The following is a 12,500-nucleotide window of genomic DNA, read 5'->3' on the forward strand; positions in this document are numbered from 1 at the left end:
TCAAATGTCACTTTTTTTAGAAGTCAGCTGAATAACTGAAAGCTACTAACTTCATGATTGTCTTCATTGAAATCCTAAACCCTCCTGATGTTTTGATCAATGTTGGTGTTGTAGGAGGTGCTGCAGAGAGGACAGGAGGAGGACAGGGAGGAGGACAAGACCTGCGTCTCTCCTCTGGAGGTTTTGGACCAGCTGATCGTCCACGGTCACGACGCCCACGAGGGCCTCAGCAGGAGGTGAGCCGCAGTGGAACCGGACCGGAGCCCTGCGGGACTCCGTCTGTCTCACCGTCCTGCGGGACTCCGTCTGTCTCACCGTCCTGCGGGACTCCGTCTGTCTCACCGTCCTGTAGGACTCCGTCTGTCTCACCGTCCTGCGGGACTCCGTCTGTCTCACTGTCCTGTAGGACTCCGTCTGTCTCACCGTCCTGCGGGACTCCGTCTGTCTCACCGTCCTGTAGGACTCCGTCTGTCTCACCGTCCTGTAGGACTCCGTCTGTCTCACTGTCCTGTGCTGATGCTTCATAACATTTTCTTTTCTTCAGCCAATGATTTTAGTGAGAAGCTGAACTCTGATGGATCACATGTGACGGTTTACTGGATCACTGTGTGTGTGTGTGTGTGTGTGTGTGTGTGTGTGTGTGTGTGTGTGTGTGTGTGGCAGGTTGTCAGCAGTGAACAAGTCGGTGGATCGAAGTCATTTTGGAGGTAAACAGCAGAGCATGAAAACCAAAGGTACCTGAACCTAACACTGCTCTCACCTCACTGACACCATCTGTTGAAATCTCTTGATTGATTTATTGACTTATTGATTCGATCCAGTCTCTGACTTTAGACTTTAGGCTGCTTTGTTATTGATCCCAATCTGGGAAATTGTTTTGTCGCAGTAGCGATGAACAAAAAACATACAGACGACAAGAAAATATATACAAGAATTTCAAAAAGTCCACAAAAAGTGACAAAAAATATGTCCAGAAAAGCAGCAGTGAATACAAGATCAAACTAAATGTAAATGTAAATATACTGTGAATAGAAATAAGTGTTGCATTGCAGTAGTGCAGATAAAATGTAAAGTATTGGTTTGTGAGGTCGGTGGATGAACTCTTTAAGCTGCTGTGGTTCAGTGTGACGCTCGTGGCAGGAATGATCTCCTGAAGCGCTCTGTGTGACAGCGGAGCTGGAGCAGTCTGTTGGAGAAGGAGCTCCAACAAACAGAGGATGTTCGGGGTCTGTCCAGTGTCCTCCTCTCCACCACCTCCCCTGAAGTGTCCAGTTTGCAGTCGTTAACGGAGCCGGCCTTCCTCATCAGTCTGTTCGGTGTGTTGGTGTCGCGGCTCCTCCAGCACACTGCAGCAAAGAAGAGTGAGCTGACACCAACAGACTGGTTGAAGATCTCCAACATCTGGCTGCACACGGTGAACGATCTGAACCTCCTCAGGAAACAGAGTCTGCTCATCCCCTTCTTGGAAACAGCGTTGATGTTAGTTTTCCAGCTCAGTCTGTTGTCCAGCTGCACTCCGAGGTCTTTGTAATCCTCCACCACTGTGACATCCTCCCCCAGAATGCACAGGGGTTGTGTGGTCGTCCAAAAACTTCTGTAGGTGGCACGATGAAGAGTTGGACTGAAAGTCTGAGGTGAACAAGGTGAAGAGAAAGGGAGACAGAACAGTCCCCTGTGGAGCTCCTGTCCTACTTTCCACACTTCAGACAGAACGTTGCCCAGTCAGACAAACTGCGCTCTGTCTGTCAGGTGGTCAGAGATCCAGGAGACTGTGGTCGTCGACTCCCATCACTCACAGCGGCTGGATGGTATTAAACGCACTGGAGAAATCAAAGAAGGCGATCCTCACAGTGCTGCTGCTACAAACCAGGTGGGCGTGAGCACGCTGCAGCAGGTGTGTGATGGCGTCGTCCACACCCAGATGGGGTTAGTAGGCGAACTGTAGAGGGTCCAGTGATGATTTCCCCTGCGGTCGGACGTGGGCCAGGACCAGCCTCTCCAGCACCTTCATCATGAGCGATGTCTGTAGTCGTTGGGCCCAGATGGAGATTTCTTCTCAGGAACGGGAACCACGCAGGACGTCTTCCACAGCTCCAGGACCCTCTGCAGGCTCAGGCTCAGGTTGAAGAGGCGAGCCAAGGTCACGGACAGCACAAGTCCTCAGGACTCAGGAACTAATGCCGTCAGGTCCAGCAGCTTTGCCCAGGTGCAGCTTCTCCAGCTGTCTTCTTACCTGGCACGCAGTCAGGTAGGGGATGGTGCTGTGGGGGAGTGTGGGAGGTGGGTCCAAGGGAGGGATCACCAGGGAGGGTTGAGGGTTGGAGGGAGAGAACTTGGGCAGAGAGGGGTTGTGGAGGCCGTTGTGGACAGGTGGAGGAGGGCCGCCTGCTGGTCTGTCTGAGTGATCTCCTTCACTCCTGTCCACACGTCCTTCACTGGTGATCAGTCTGTCATAAATCTGACGTGATGTTACATAAAACACATTATGCTCTCACACCTGGAATCAGAGGCTCAGAGACGTCCTGAAGACATAGTCTTTCCAAACCGTCCAGCAGAATGGAGACATGTGTTCAGAGAGGACGGGCCCTTCATGGAGACACAGTGGTGGCTTCTGTCGGTGGATGTTTAACCATCGTCCTCATCCTCGTCCTCATTAACCAGGTTAGCTCGCTCTGACTGAAGCTTCATTTCCTGAGGACAAACCTGAACGTGTAACAGAGAAAAACAAACTGATTGAACATTAAAGTGATCTTATTGATCCCTGAAGGAGATCAGACCATCTGTAGCAGCGTCATCACTGATAGCCAATCAAACACATCTGCTGAGATGACGTGTCCGTCCACGGGGTCCTCCTGTGCTGGATCAGAGCCGTCTTCGCGTCTCCCAGGAGCTTCCTGGGTCCCTGCACGGCTGTGGGTTCAGGCCGGTCCTGGTTCCAGCTCACCAAAACCTTTTCCGTCTGACACTGACACGTTCAGTGTGTCTGAACCGTCCTAAAGGCCGCCATACGGAGGTTTAGGGACCCCGATCAACCTGTTTCCACCTCCAGCTTTAGATTTCTGAAAAGTCTCTGTTTGCCTGAACTGTTGGACATGTGCATGTGATGGAAGTGTCATTCTGACTGGTAGACTACCACTAACCAGGCTAACGGCACTAATCCGACCATTTGTTCCTGTTTTCTAATTAGCAGCTAAACACAAGTTAGGCGTTCATCTTCCTCCGAGGATGACCCTCTGGCTTTTCCTCTAGCGCCACCTGCACGGTCATTGTTTCCTCTGCTACAGAAACACATCAAATAAACTTCAAAGCAGAAAAGTCAGCAGGTTTTTCAAAGTATCTGCAGGAATAAATCTGCTCCAAAACACTCTGATGTCCAGACTTCCTGCAGGGCTTTAAACGCATCACCTTCAGTCTACCGGTATGAGGTATGAGTAAATGACATGTACCCTGTGTGTGCGTGTGTCTGTGTGCGTGTGTGTGTCTGTGCGTGTGTGTGTGTCAGGCCCCGCCCAGGGGGAGGAGCTTCAGTCCCTGAGGAGTCAGTTGTTGCTGATCCACAGTCAGCTGCAGTACGAACGTTTCAAACGTCAGCAGCACGCCATCAGAAACCGCCGTCTGCTGCGGAGGGTCATCAACGCCACCGCGCTGGAAGAGCAGAGCGTCGCCATGGTAACACTGTCTCATGACTGCAGAGTGTTGATGTGAAGGGTTGATGTTTGTTTCTTTTTTCTGTCCTTAGTTCCTCTTTGCTTTCCTCCGTCCTTCTTTTCTTTCTTCGTCTTCCTTCTTGTTTTACATTTTAAACGTGAAAATCTCACGTGCTTTGACTTGAAGAGCACGTCGGTCCACGTCGGTCCACGTCGGTCCACGTCGGTCCACGTGAGCAGAAAACTGAGGAGGAACCTCTGACACATCCTCACCTCCTGCCGAGGTGCAGGAGAAGAAACCAACTGAGGAGGTCAAAAGTCAGCAACTACGAGAATAAAGAACAACTTCATCGTCAGGCCCACATCAAGGTCCTCGGGTCCTGGGGGTCCTCGGGTCCTGGGGGTCCTCACCATGTCATGATTTCAGATGTTGGGAGGACAGAGACTGCTTCAGTCTGTCAGAGCAGAGGTGACCTGTTTGCTGACCTCTGACCTTTCCTCTGACGCCACCATCAGGACAAACTGTGGAATGTGGAAGACTCAGTAAACATAAGGTGGTCTGTGTGTGTGTGTGTGTGTGTGTATGTATGTGTGTGTGTGTGTGTGTGTGTGTGTGTGTGTGTGTTCCTGAGTGTGTTTCTCTGTTCTTGTGTGTTGCAGAAAGGTCATCTGAGCGCTCAGGATGAAGAGATTCGGTCTCTGAAGTTGAGTCTGGAGGAAGAGCAGAGACGATACACACAACTGCAGCAGGACACACACACACACACCAAGCAGCTGCACACACACATCCAACAACTGCTGCTGCAGCAACAAGACGAGCAGAGAGGCAACCAGAGGCTGCAGGTACTGACACACACGCACGTACAGACGCACGCACACACACACGCAGGCAGACACTCCAGTCCACAGTTTGACCTGTCATTCAGTAAAGGAGATTGTGTGTGTGTGTGTGTGTGTGTGTGTGTGTGTGTGTGTGTGTGTGTGTGTGCGCATGCATGTGTGCTGTCACAGTTCCAGTATGTTCCGCAGTGTGAAGAACACCCGCTGCAACACATCATCACTGTCAAGGCTCATGTTCATCGTATGCTGATTGGTTGTTTTTAAGCCACCTGTGTTGTGATTGGCTGTTTCAGAGCGAGCTTCAGGAGTGTCAGAGCAGGTTGAGGGATATGGAGGTGGAGCTTCAGAAAGCCAATAACGAGGCTTACAATGCAGAACACCAGCTGACCCAGCTGTCGCTCAAGGTGAGGAGAACTCCTATTGGCTGATGTCACAATTCAATGTCACTGTTACTGCTGCTAAAAAACCAAAACATGGAAATGATCAGATGCAGAGAAAATGTTGTTTCATCACAAACAATGAGAGAAACGTGCGTGTGTGTGTGTGCGTGTGTGCGTGCGTGCGTGCGTGTGTGTGTCCAGCTGTGCAGCAGCGAGCAGCTGCAGCAGCAGATCTTCCTGCTGAACCAGCAGCTCGTCCTGCTGAGAGAAACCAACCGAGGTCTGACCGAACAGCTGGAGGGAGGAGGGACACACCGCTGCACTGTGAGCACACACACGCACATCTGTACAAACATACAGACACACTTTGGGGACAGCGCTGTCCCGGTGGTTTGGAGGGACGGTACCACCATCACGGTCTGCAGGGTGTGGTGAGGTCAGAGGAGGCTGGAGGGAGCTCGGACGCTTCGTTGAGTCAGTGATGTCTCAGGGTAAACCTGTTCAGGTGTCTGGTGAACCTGTGGCCAGACGACCCACCGTCACGTGGAGCTCGATCCCGTCCTGAACAGGACCAGATCAAGTCCTGCCAAGACCCTGAACGCATCACAAATAACAGCCACATGATGAAAATCAGCATGTTTCAGTGAAAACTTGGTAAACCAGCTCTTCAGAAACCTGCGTGAGGGATTGAAGAGTTTTTTCCACTCAAGGTTGTGCAACAGTTATTTCTCACTCCACTGATTCTGTCCGTTTTGTAACGCTCATCAGACGGACCGCTGTGCTGCCTGCTGCCATTAATGTTAAATCTGCTTCATGACACGTTTACAGTTCGATTTTCAGACATTCAGCAGACCTCGGTGACCTCGGTGACCTCAGTGACTTATTGGTAAATTTAAAGGCATCAGATTAAAGTAGTCAGTTTATGAACAAATGGTTTTTGTCACAGGGATTAAACAGAGTAATATTAAAGTGACAGACTGTCGAGATCATGTCCAGTCATGCAGATCAGTAATATTTAGAACAGAGAACCGTCAGTAAGAACATACAGAACACGATGAAAGGACAGCTGTCAGCACAGAATAACGGAGGACATAGAAAGACTGACTTAACTAGAAGACTTGTCCTGCATCATTGGACACTAACTGAAAGGTGTGGAGCAGAATCGACAGAAACACTTACAGAACATAAAACACCAGCGGCTCTGACACAGCACAGACCAGCACTGAGGCCAGAATCCATGTTGTCTGTGTGTGTGTGTGTGTGTTGGTCAGGAGGCCTCCATGTTGCAGTGCAGTGTGGGTAAGGAGTACCAGCGGCTGAAGGACAGTGATGTCCAGCACAGACAGAAGCTGGAAGCAGCCAATCACAGGATAACGGAGCTGGAGAACCAGCTGGCCAAGAAAGACCAGCTGATCCTGGATCAGAAGAAACTTCTGGAGGACTCAAAGGCCCAGAGCAGGTCAGAGTCCAGTTCTGTTTTCTCTGACATGATGTGTGACGTGGTGCCATGCAGCGGCTGCGTCACGCTGACAGGATGTGCTGAGGTGACATGCAGGTGGCACAGCGCTTGAAAGCCTAACAAACAGGAAGCTCGTCACTGTTCAGTCGTCTGCTGCAGCAGCTGAACATTCTCAGTTCTCTCTGAAATGAAGCTGCAGAGTCCTCATTAATGCATATGATTAGCTAGTTAGTTTGACGCTAAAGCTCTGTTCATGTTTGGCTGCATCTCTACTAAAGTCCAAAATAACATTATTGGAGCCAATCAGTGAAAAGCAGAGTCAATGCGGAGTTAATCACTGCGATGTCTCTTGTGCTCAATCATCTTTGAACACTTTGCTACGTGATAGCAAACAGCTAACAGCTAAAAAACAGCTAATGGCTAAAAAGCAGCCAACGGCTACAAACAGCTAACGGCTAAATAACAGCTAATGGCTAAAAAACAGCCAACGGCTAAAAACTGTTAACATAAATCACCAAACAACAACAACAACAAAAAGGTAGGAGAACCAGGACGAAGTGCTCGATGATGCTGACGTGCATGTGAACACGCTCGCTGACCGCCGGCCGTCTTGTTTGCGTGTCAGAGCTGAGCTGTCGGCCTGTGAGAGTCGCTGCGTCGCTCTGAGGAGACTCGCCCAGACTCTGCAGACTGAGATGCTTCACCTGTACAGTCAGATCCACCTGGACGCACACAGCCACAGCCGGCCGCAGGACGTCTGCAGCAGGTAAACCTGAAACAGGTGTCTAAACTAATCACAGGGATGACGTCACTGGCGATGTCAGTGCTGTGATCGTGTCGTGTCATGTGATGTCATCTGTCTCACCCTCAGGCCCAACGGCAGCAGTGATGCTGTACCAGCTCCTCAGGGCAGCCGCATGCCCTCCCCCTCCTCTTCTTCTGTTGGTATACTAAACGGAGGTGTAGAGGCCCTCTCCACCTCCCCCCTGCACCTCCCCTCTTGTTCCTCCTCCCCCCTTTCCCTCTCCCCCATCGACTCCCCCCTGGCCGTCGGCTCCTTCCTGGAGCAGCGTGCGCGGCAGCTGTTCAGACCGACCAACTGCAGCCAGGAGGAGGAGGAACAACAAGAAGGGGAGGAGCAGGAGGAGGAGAAAGATGAGGAGGATGAGGAGGCACGGCTAGAGAGTCCTCCTCTGGGTCAGGAGGCAGAGGAGGCCACTCTCCTCACTGGGAGTCCTCCGACGGAGCCCCCCAGCCAGGCTTTGGCTCCCAGCCTCCCTGCCTCTGGAGCTGCAGCCCCCCCCGCAGACCTGACCCTCGCTGTCCGCCAGAGGAGACACGAACTGAGCATCATGGACTACGACGAGACCCTGCCAGAGTACTGATGAAGGTGTTAGCAGGCTACTGATAACTGGCTAACCACATGTCCACAGTCCCTGTCTGATCTGTCTCTTTACACATCAGGACCTTCAGTCGTCCTGAAAAACTGTGTTAAGACACATCGTCGCCTTCATGAAACAGAGTGAACAGAATATTTTGCGAATAACAAAAACCACGGACAAAAAAAATCACACCGAGTGTCTCAGTGAAATTAATTAATTATCGAACTCCTGTAGCTGGTGAGCTAAGCACTAACATCTGTGCAGAAACATGCTACATGCTTTGTTTGAGAGATTCAACAGCAGTTAATGTCAAATCAGACACGATTCCTTCCTCCGGTTCGATCACAGCAAACTGCCAAGAAAGATAACTGAACAAAAGGTATGCTAACATTAGCTTATAAGATAATTGAGCTAAATAAACAGAGCTAAATAAACAAAGCCAATGAGTAATTTTCAGCCAAGGGTTTTTGGCTCTTTCACCTTTTTGTCCACATTCAGAAATAAGTTGCTAATGAGCTAATGTTTGTTAACGAGCAAGTTAATGTCAGTTAAACAACAAAAGAAAGAAATATCACATTTATGTCAACTAGTTTGACAAAAAACAGCTAATGTTACTAGCCTAATGTTAGTGGTGCCAGAAAAGGCTAAAGTGACTTTAATTAAGATATTTTTTTTCAAACTTCAGTGTCAAAAGTCAAGAATGAACTTTATTGCTCAGCGTTAGCAAACATTTCATTTTGAGACAAAACACTGTAGGCTGAAGAGGAAAGCTGATTTCTTGTTTCCAACATGGAGCCAAGAAATAAAATGACAGAAAGTCTGTAACAGAAATTAACGAGAAAGTCTTCAAAAACCAAGTACATCAGTACAAAGTACACAGAAAACCAAATATCCACATCAGAGCCGCCAAAGGCAACAAACCAAACCGACAGTTCACATAAAACTTTATTAATGAGTTTCATGTTGACCATAAATACGCCCAGATTCACCCTCTAAACATGGCTTTTGTGTGAAGATCTTCATATTTAATGTCTTTTGGCTACATTCAATGTCAACACCGCTAACATTAGCTTGTTAGCTAATGTCTCTTTATTATTTTTTCTCGTAATCTTTTCGCTCTGCTGTGCTGTAAAAGTCCTCAAGTTTGACTGAAGGTCCTGAGTTTAAAAGACTGATTATGTCTGTTGGGACAGTAAATAAAGACGTCTCTCCACGTCCCCCCACTGCACTTAAATGAAGCCAGAATGTTGGTGTGACGGGGGCTGCCATCTTGTGCTGGTGATGTCATTTAGAGTCAGAGTCTGTGCAGTATTGATAGAGGGTGGAGCCGCAGTGTTGAGGTCCGGCCCATACACACACGAGCTGTCAATCATGACATCACACCCTGTTCTTCGAGCATCAAATAACTAAAATGAAATATGAACACTTGAACATAAACATCAGCGTAAGAATGCCTGAAACGTCAGAAGCCATCTTTATTTATTTGACATGGACTTTGACGGGGTTTAGGACCTGTGCTGCAGCCAGCAACCAGGGGGCTCCACGCTGCCACGTCCTTCATCTTCATATACGGTCGATGTGAGGAACCTGTAGTTGCCATCGGAAAACATTTATAAAGCCAAAAGTAAGGGAAGAAAAATGGAGGCAATTCAGTTGTTTAGTGTGATGAATTTACAAAGAAGCTAACAGCAGTCGTGCTAATCAGGCTACGTTAGCTGTAACATGAAACTGCCTTACTGTTCCTCCTCTGCTGCTAGCCATGTCGCTATTCTTTCAAACACATCACCAGCATCGAACACTACACGAGCTCTGACTTTAGCATCACACCGTCCTCAGGAATTCAGTCGATTGACTCAGCAGGACAAGCTGAACGACACCAGACCTGACATTATCATCTTATGAAGCAGCTGTGGCGAACATGTTAGCTAACAGCTGCTCACCCCGACATCCAGCGGACTCACGGACCTCAGGGTTCGATCATTGCTCCTTTACGTTTTCAGTTTATACGCTAACAGGCCAAACTGATTGTCCACCGACCATCAGGCGTCTCCTCCTCGGACAGAAGCTTCAGAGCAGCGTTTAGCCATTCATCCCACAGATCTCCATCCTTTGTGAGTTTTTCAGATGACTGGTTGCCACGGGGTTCGGTGTGCTCCTTGAAGATGTGATAAGCTGGTAAAACATGTTTTTCTCCTGTTGTCTTTTGGCTAAGGGTTCGGATCAGGAAGCTTTGACTCGTTCAGCGACTAAACTACCAAAGTGCAGAACCAACAGTCAGCATTTGTGCCCGAGTGATCGGCGCTGGTACACTGACAGAAATGTCCTTTGACTTGTGGAAAATGTCTCCTGAAATTCACAACTCAGGATCCCAGAGTCAGAGTTTCATGTCTGTGTCCATCAGTTGAGCTGAAGCTCGACTTTATCATCAGAGAAATACTTCATACTTTTAAACCGCTGCTTAGACTGATCGTATTCTGATCTCATCTCTGGATGAGAGACAGGAGACTCATATTCATCTGAACGCCTCACTCAGGAAAAACGAGACTGCTTGAAACTGTTATGCTTACACCTTTAAGCCAAAAGCTGAGGAGGAGCAGGCAGACCAAAGACATCCTCCTGTCCTCTGTAGGACTGAATCCAGCTGATCGAAGCCGAAACTTCTCTCTGTCAGCAAACATCTAAACGATCTGTGCTTGTTCCTCTGAGAATCACAAACCTGAAGAGACGAATGTTAAACTGTGAACACTAGAAATAAAGACTTCTGAAATCTGTGGATGTCCGGCAGTTGGTGTCCTGATCAGTGCTGGATGTTGACTGTCCATTTTTCTCTGGTTTGACCAGAATGTGTTTGTAGAAGCGAATCTACTGTCAGACACTGGACGCAGACATCAGATCAGGAGTCCAGTTTGATTTCGTCAAAGTTCTTCTACGGCTGCCTTAGAACAGTACAGCAGTACAGTCAGCTTCATGCAGTAAAAGTACAGCAGTACAGTCAGCGTCATGCAGTAAAAGTACAGCAGTACAGTCAGCGTCATGCAGTAAAAGTACAGTGTCTGACCTCTGATTCTCTGTGACTTCATCAGTTTGTTCATACTGAAGCTTCAGTGTCAGAGCAGCATGTTGGGGTTGGAGCTGCTGCAGGTGGAGGTACCTTAAATACTTCATATACTGTCAGCTTGTCACTGAGTGGTCGGCCCCTTCAAAGGATCAGCAGATCAATCTGAGGGTTAGTTTCTCTAAAAGTTACCAACTGTCAGGCAAATGTAATGATGTGAAAGTCAAAACTCATGAAGCAAAGCATTAAACATGAGCTTCTATGCTAACGGACTTTTACTTTAACTTCTAAATGTAGCTTAGCCTCTTGGACAAGTCTCAACAGCATATGACCTTTTGTCTTGTTTAAACTTTATTGATATGTCCGTCACAAACAGTCAGAGCACACAGACCGTTTAAACGGACGCCAGGTCGACTGAAGGCTGAAAAACAGAGAAGCATCTTCAATTAATTTCTTGTCAAGCTTTCAAAGGTTTTATGTTCTCACTTCTTTTGACAGCCATTTGTGTCATTAGCACAGTCAGTTCAACAGCATGTAGCAGCTAGCTAGCTAGCTAGCTAGGGCAGAGTCACGTCACATCCCGCGAGCGGAGGTCGGACTTCACTACCAACCAAACTTTTTATTTTCCCACACTTTTCCTATTTGTAAATGTTGGTCACGTAGAAACAACAACAGATGTTTCCGCTACCTGTTCTTTCCCTTTTAATACAGAAAAGTCAACAAAAATCACCGTGAACTCTCTGCGCATGCGCGCTGATGACGTAATTCTTAACAACAGGAAAGTTTCTTAGCGACCGGCTCATCGATCAGCAGGTGACGAGTTCGTACGTTTGATCCTCAACGAAGTTTCAGCCAAAATATTTTAACGTTGAACGTCAAGAATCAGAAGGAAATAAGTTAGAAGCTGAAGACTGACAGACTTTAACCAGGTAAACAAAAGACTGTCTGTCTCTCTGTCTCTGTCTGTCTCTCTGTCTCTGTCTGTCTGTGTCTGTCTCTGACTGTGTGTCTGTCTCTCTCTCTGTCTGTCTGTCTGACTGTCTGTCTGTCTCTCTCTCTCTGTCTGAATGACTCAGGATCATATGTGAGTTATTGAAGCATTCATGTGTTCATCATTCAGCCATCAAACGTTTTATTTTTGGTCGTATGAATGTTTATGCAACGTCCTTTTGGTGGACCACATAAATCCAGGTCCATATGAGACCCTGTCCTGCTTAGACCAGTGTCAGGCTGCTGATTGGAGTTCTCAGTGTGATGCATTCATGGTCCTCAGGGAAAACTTCCGTCAGTCCGTCCTGATGGATGAGACGGTGAGACCCTTGAGGATTCCTCCGCAGATGTCTGTCTATGCTGACAAACACGACGTCCTCCACCTGGTGCAGGTATCAAAGGACCAATCTGCAGGTTTCATGTTACAACACTACACAGCTACAGACCAGGCTGACAGCACTGTGTGTGTGTGTGTGTGTGTGTGTGTGTGTGTGTGTGTGTGTGTGTGTGTGTGTGTGTGTGTCTTGCAGAGCTTGTTGTCCAGTCTGGTGATCGATCAGCCTGAGGATCCGATCTCTTACCTGATCGGCCTGCTGCAGAGGAGCAGCTCGGACGGTGAGTGAATGCACCTGAACGCAGCTCAGAGCAGCCACACCATTTATTCCTGAGTGAGACAGAGGAGGACCGAGACCCTGGAAGGAGTCTTAGCTCAAAGGGACGTCCTAAGAAAGACGTCTCAGAAGGATG

The 12,500-nt window shown here is 48.4% G+C and overlaps 2 protein-coding genes across 5 annotated transcripts in view; both read left to right on the forward strand.

The window, feature by feature from the left end:
* The window catches only part of tsc1a (TSC complex subunit 1a), a 17,134-nt gene extending 6,658 nt beyond the window's left edge, over positions 1 to 10,476 (forward strand). Inside the window, exons 14-22 of one of the 3 annotated variants that reach the window (XM_076730443.1) lie at positions 115 to 236; positions 664 to 734; positions 3,503 to 3,669; positions 4,308 to 4,490; positions 4,781 to 4,891; positions 5,069 to 5,191; positions 6,139 to 6,326; positions 6,952 to 7,092; positions 7,198 to 10,476. In XM_076730443.1, the coding sequence (XP_076586558.1) occupies positions 115 to 236; positions 664 to 734; positions 3,503 to 3,669; positions 4,308 to 4,490; positions 4,781 to 4,891; positions 5,069 to 5,191; positions 6,139 to 6,326; positions 6,952 to 7,092; positions 7,198 to 7,711 (1,620 nt within the window). In that variant the 3' untranslated portion in view covers positions 7,712 to 10,476. The remainder of the gene's footprint in view (positions 1 to 114; positions 237 to 663; positions 735 to 3,502; positions 3,670 to 4,307; positions 4,491 to 4,780; positions 4,892 to 5,068; positions 5,192 to 6,138; positions 6,327 to 6,951; positions 7,093 to 7,197) is intronic. The other 2 variants (XM_076730445.1, XM_076730444.1) reach the window with 2 other exon arrangements.
* Positions 10,477 to 11,526: 1,050 nt separating this feature from the next.
* Positions 11,527 to 12,500, forward strand: part of ak8 (adenylate kinase 8) — a 15,827-nt gene continuing 14,853 nt past the window's right edge. The window contains exons 1-3 of one of the 2 annotated variants that reach the window (XM_076730446.1): positions 11,527 to 11,692; positions 12,037 to 12,145; positions 12,284 to 12,368. In XM_076730446.1, the coding sequence (XP_076586561.1) occupies positions 12,062 to 12,145; positions 12,284 to 12,368 (169 nt within the window). In that variant the 5' untranslated portion in view covers positions 11,527 to 11,692; positions 12,037 to 12,061. The remainder of the gene's footprint in view (positions 11,693 to 12,036; positions 12,146 to 12,283; positions 12,369 to 12,500) is intronic. The other variant, XR_013077170.1, reaches the window with a different exon arrangement.

The sequence above is a fragment of the Chaetodon auriga genome, chromosome 5, assembly GCF_051107435.1.
Source record: "Chaetodon auriga isolate fChaAug3 chromosome 5, fChaAug3.hap1, whole genome shotgun sequence".
In the NCBI taxonomy this organism is placed as follows: Eukaryota; Metazoa; Chordata; class Actinopteri; order Chaetodontiformes; family Chaetodontidae; genus Chaetodon; species Chaetodon auriga.